A 5,889-nucleotide genomic window follows, 5' to 3' on the forward strand; every position below is an offset into this window, starting at 1 on the left:
ATATGAGTAATTGATGGTCTGTTCCACAGTCTGCCCCTGGCCTTGTTTTGACTGATCCATCGTCTCTTTCCGTAGACGTAGTCAATTTGATTTCTATGTATTTCAGCTGGTGAGGTCCATGTGTATATTCATCTCTTGCTGTCTAAAGAGGGTATTTGATATGAACAAATCGTTGATTTTGTAGAATTCTATCATGCATTCTCCAGCATCATTTCTATCACCAAGGCCATATTTTCCACTACTGATCCTTCCTCTTTGCTCCCAACCTTTACATGCCAATCACCAGTAAAGATTGAAGTTGTCAAGTACTTCATTCTTCTTGGATCAACTGTGGAATACACAGGAATTAAATTGACTACATCTGTGGAAAGCAACAGTAGAAAAGCTCCATAACGTAAGTCAAAACAATGCCAGGGACAGACTGTGGAGCAGACCATCAACTGTTGTTGTTGTTGTGAAATACTGTAGAGTTGGTTCCAACCCATAGCGATCCTGTAGAGGGTTTCCAGGGAGCAGCTGGTGAGCTTGAACCACCAACATTGCATGCGAAAGCTGGACAGTGAATAAGGAAGACTGTAGAAAAATTGATGCTTTTAAGTTATGGTGTTGGAGGAGAATATTGCAAGTGCCATGGGCTGCCAAAAGAATCAATAGATCTGTGTTGGAAGAAGTGCAGCCAGAGTGCTCCTTGGAGGCCAAGATGGCCAAACTTGGTCTCTCATACTTTGGACATATTGTCAGGAGGGACCAGTCGCTAGAGTAGGATATCAAGTTTGGTAGGGTGGAGGGTCAGAGACAAAGAAGACCCCCAATGAGATGGACTGGCAAAGTGGTAGTATTAATGGGCTCAAGTGTGACAACAATTGTGAGGTTGGCCCAGGTTCGAGCAATGTTTCATTCTGTTGTGCATAAGGTCGCTAGAGTCAGTACCGACTAGATGGCACCTAACAACATTTGTATGTACTGCAAATATATCCATGTATATAACAGAACATAAAAAGGGGCACAGTCATGGAAAATTCTGCACCATAGCCAAACACCTTGTGGGAGTGAATTACTGTGATTGTCAGGGGACATCTAGGTTAACTGGCATAACATAGTCCAAAGATATAACATGCATGAGGTATCGTTCTTTTGTTATAAGCAATATGGAAAAAAAAATTTTTTTAACTTCCATCCAAGTGTAGGTTATTCATGTACAGAAAGTACTGGTTTAACAAAATTAGTCATTCAGTGAGAACTTACTGACTGTTAGCTCCTCCTCCAGCCACAAATCGTTTCTGAGGATATTTGTCCTTAAGCTGTTTCAAAGTCATCTTTTTTTCAGCAACAACCCAAACATCACCACCATTTCCACCTTCTCCACCTAATCGTGGATAACCCATTCCTCCACTTCCTCCCTTGGTGAAGAGTCTGAGGTTATCAATGAAGTTTCCATACTTAAACAAAAAAGAGAGAGAACATTTCAATGCCAATGCCAGTTGTGTTTATCAACTTGTAACTGCATTCTAGTTCTTTCTGCTTCTAAAACGTGCTTGAAAACATATCCGTAATGGTTTCTATATGCCATTTGCTCAAATCACCTACTATTTGATCTTCCTTTTCCCCTAACTTACCTCTCAATGTTCCCACCACCACCCCCTGTACAATCAAAAGTTGTTCCATATATCTTCAGAGCCTTGGACCTTGGCTCTCTGTTTCAAACTACAAGTTGTCTCCTGGGTGATCTAACCCTGAACTATGGCTACAACTATTAACAATGTGAGGTATTTTCTACATCCAATCTGTTGGACATTTCCACCAGTATATATACTTTTTAATAGTCTACAGCAAATGCAAACAGGGTATGTATTTAATTTATCATGGAATCCCACCCCACACAATATGTCACATGTGAAAGATGAGGCTTTCAGTTCCCATAAGGATTTACAGCTTCAGAAACCCTATGTAGGATCACTATGAGTTGGAACCAAAATGTAGCTTCTTTATAGGTACTAGTTGAAAAGACAACAGTTACCTTAAATGTAACTAACATATTAAGATAATACACCTGGACTTTACTCCAAACAAATCTGTTTCTCCAGTATTCTCTCAAATAACAATTGTTAAGTGCTATTGAGTTGATTCCGACTCATAGTGATCCTGTATAGGGTTTCCAAGTTGAAAATCTTTGTGGTAACAGAAAATCTCAAGTTTCTCCTGTGGAGTATCTGTGGGCTCACACTGCCTACCTGTGGTTAGCAGTCCAGTGCTTATCCTACTCAAGTAACAGAACCATAATTTAATCTTCACTGAGACTGAACAATACACAAATGGGAATCTTTCAGACTTTTCCCCTTCTTTTCTGAAGTCCTTCTAACTCATATCTTCTCCTTTCATATCTTTCTCCTATCACTGTCCTAACACCTTGACAATAACATTAGCTATACTTTTCAGTCTTCTGTAGATATTTCTTCCTGAACTTCTTCTCAAATTTATTACCCATCTTCCTGAAACCTTTACTCTTTTCTCCCCTACTACCTATCTGTTTTTAAAATTTAGGATATAAAGTTTAAAATTCCTAATTTTAACACACTCTTCCATTTTCACTCATTCAACTCCTAGTTCCTCTTCTTCTGTATCTTCTGAACTACTTGATCTACTGACACTCCTCCATGCCACTCTATTCAGGCTTTCCCTCTGCCTAGACTACCACTTATTCTTTTCTATCATAAATCCTTGAAGGCCTTATTTTCCTTAATCAACATTTACCATTGGCTCAGAGAGACTCTTTCAGAAATTTGATTAAATCTCTATTACTACTCCTTGTTGTTGTTGTTAGGTGCCATCAAGTCCGTACCGAGTCATAGCGACCTTATGCACAGCAGAACGAAACACTGCCCAATCCTGGCCAACCTCACAATTATTGCCACGCTTGAGCCCATTGATGCTATCACTTTGCTAATACATCTAGCTGGGGGTCTTCCTCTTTTTCTCTGAGCCTCCACCTCACCAAACATGATATCCTTCTCCAGCGACTGGTCCCTCCTGACAATATGTCCGAAGTATGAGAAATGAAGTTTGGCCATCCTGGCCTCCACTGTAATTACCTCTCTAAATAGGGAACTTCTTGCAGTTAATGATCCTGTGTATTAACCTCTCAGGCTATGACAGTTCCGTAAGAATAATTAGTTAAATTCATAATCTTCATGCCTTTAGTCATTTGGGATAGTTTTAAGTTCAAAATATTTGGTAGTTTTTTGTTCACAATACATGTGTTCCACTGACCATTCTGATATGCTGTGGATACAAATATGAGGATAGGTCAAGCAAGCATATTTAGCAAATACTCCCTTGGTTCTCTGATGCACTCTAGATCTGATTGAAGTAGTTTGGAGAGTAGTAAAGGTTCAAAATGTAGGTCTTCATTTGAGTATTTAAATACTTCACTATGTATTTAAGCCTTGAGGGGTTAGTCAGAGTATTATTCTCTGGGGACTCGATTAACTATGTTTTGATTCTAAGAAGCTAATCAGAACAATGGAAGTAACTGTTCATGGTGCTCAGGCTGCAAAAGTTGCCTTTAGTCAGGTATCCACACACAAGACAGGAGTTTCCTAGGTAGATGAAGGATTTGTTGTTGGTTAAGAGCCGTGGAGTTGGTTCCAACTCATAGGTTTCCAAGGAGGGGCTGGTGGATTTGAAAGCCAAACTTGCAGTTACCAGTCCAGTGCTTATCACACCAGGACTCCAGCTGAAGGATTAGTTTACTTCATAGACTTATAAATTTCCTTTCACAAGTCTCTTTTCCTTTGACTACCTAACTTCTGGAACATAAAGTGTCTAACATACAATGTCACTAAGAAATATTACTGATTATGCCTTCTTTGGAGTCCTGGTGTCACTGTGGGTTAATGTGCTGGAACTCAAAGGCATTAGAACAGCTGGATCGGCGGTTCAAGATCATCAGCTACACCTTGGAAACCCTATACTGGGTCGTAACCAACTCAACGGCACTTAACACAACAACATGCCTTCTTTGATAAGAAATCTTCCGTTGTTAAAGGTAAGCTCTGTGTTTTACTGCTATAGACGCACGAGATTCAGGATAATCGCACTCTGATTCTGAATAATAAAGTAATGTCCAAAAATAAAGCCAGCAGATTTTCAAAAAATATTACCAGTAAGGCTCTTCTAGAAAACTTTACATTTTAAAATCTGAAGCAAATGTAATTTTTTTTACAGAAATTATTTTTAAACTAATATTATACTAAAACGAAGAAATTCTGGTAGTGTAGTGGTGACGAGTCAAGCTGCTAACTTCAAGGTTAGCAGCTCGAAACTACCAGCTGTTCCGTGCTCCCGTAAAGATTTACAGCCTCAGAAACTCTGTGCAGGGTCTCTGAGTTGGAACCAACTCCATGGCACACCACCACGACCATACTAAAACGGATCTAAATTTCCTGAAAAAAGGCAAGTCAATTACACATTTTCATCTAATGCGGAAATGTCTTTAGAAAGATCTTAAAAACAAAGCACTGGATGAAAAACAGGGTAAGAACAAGCTGCGGACTGTATTGCTTAAAAAGAGGATGGGACGGGGTAGGAAGGAGGAACCCTACATTACTCGTATTGGGCCAAAAGGAAAAGATAATCAACCCTACACTCTATATTATAATGTGTGTCTAAATGGCAAGTTTGACATCCCACTTGCACACAACTCCCCCGAAAAACTCAAATCCTGCACCCAAGCACCGTCCCCATCCCTTAATGGTAAGCTCTGACTTCTGCAAGGGCGCTACGGTAGAACTAAACAGGAAAGAAATGCCAAAATAAAAGAAAAGAGGGTGAACCTATCTTCCAGTGAAACTAGAGAGGGCAACAGACCCAGGTAAACCAGGTACGGACCTTGCGAAACAACGTGTAACTGCAGCGAACCATAACCAGGAATCCCTCCAGTGGAAGTGTCAGGAATTGAAAATCGGCGCGGGCTTTGTACGTCACAGCCCACCGCCCACTGGCTCAATTCTCCGCTCGCTCGCGCGCGCGCGCGCCGACGGAAACTCACGCATGCGCTATATGGCACGCTGTCGGCGGAGGCGGAGACCTCACTGGTTGGGAAAGAAACACTGAGGAAAGTTGGAAAGACTGCGCAGCTTGGGAGAATCGGTGCAGAGTTGTGCATCTCGGATTAACATTTTGAGTTGAGTGACAATACCGACTACCATCATTCGTTCCGACTCAGAGTTTCTGAGTCTAAATCTTTATGAGAGCAGTCTCGTTGAACCACCGAGCTTGAGGTTAGCAGCTCAAAACTTCCACGCGTAACTGACTGGCTGCCAGTACTATTTGAGCAGCAGTAGAGACTAAGATACTTTAGAGGGATTTTTATGTTAATTGAGGAAAATAAGGTGTCTGAATCTTTACATTTGGTGAACCAAAGTGAAAAAAAAAAATCTCAAAGCCAGTAAAGCCAAACCAATAAAAGACACGGAAGTTTATCTGGAAAAGGCTGTTAGTTCATTAATTAACGAAGTGGTTGACAGTGAAAACTTACAGGAGACAATGAATTAAAACTGTCACAAAATGCCAGGATCTGAGAACATAAGTCTCACTGTGTGCAATGGAGAAGAACTGTCAAGACAGTATCTTCTTGGAGTTGGCCTTTATCCAAGTCTGATTTGTAGCACGCCTTTGTGAATATTAGAAAGGAATTACCTTTCCTCAACCTTTACAGAAAGTACAGAGAATGGCTGGATCTTAGGCCCCATTCAGCGCCCTTTCTTTGAAAAACATACACTAGACGCTTCTGTACTACACTGGCAGGTTTATAATTCATTCTGGTTCACCAAGACTTAATTTCGAGGCGCCTCCATTTAACATCTCAATGTGACATGGTTCCTCTTGGTT

At 40.7% G+C, this 5,889-nt stretch overlaps 1 protein-coding gene across 1 annotated transcript in view; it reads right to left on the reverse strand.

Moving 5' to 3' along the window:
* GTPBP10 (GTP-binding protein 10 (putative)) overlaps window positions 1-4,920 on the reverse strand; it is a 32,409-nt gene extending 27,489 nt beyond the window's left edge. The window contains 2 exon segments of the mRNA XM_006878256.1: window positions 1,246-1,439; window positions 4,888-4,920. Coding sequence (XP_006878318.1) covers window positions 1,246-1,439; window positions 4,888-4,920 — 227 coding nt within the window.
* Window positions 4,921-5,889: the final 969 nt, after the last annotated feature.

Source organism: Chrysochloris asiatica, unplaced genomic scaffold, assembly GCF_000296735.1.
Source record: "Chrysochloris asiatica unplaced genomic scaffold, ChrAsi1.0 scaffold00010, whole genome shotgun sequence".
NCBI lineage: Eukaryota > Metazoa > Chordata > Mammalia > Afrosoricida > Chrysochloridae > Chrysochloris > Chrysochloris asiatica.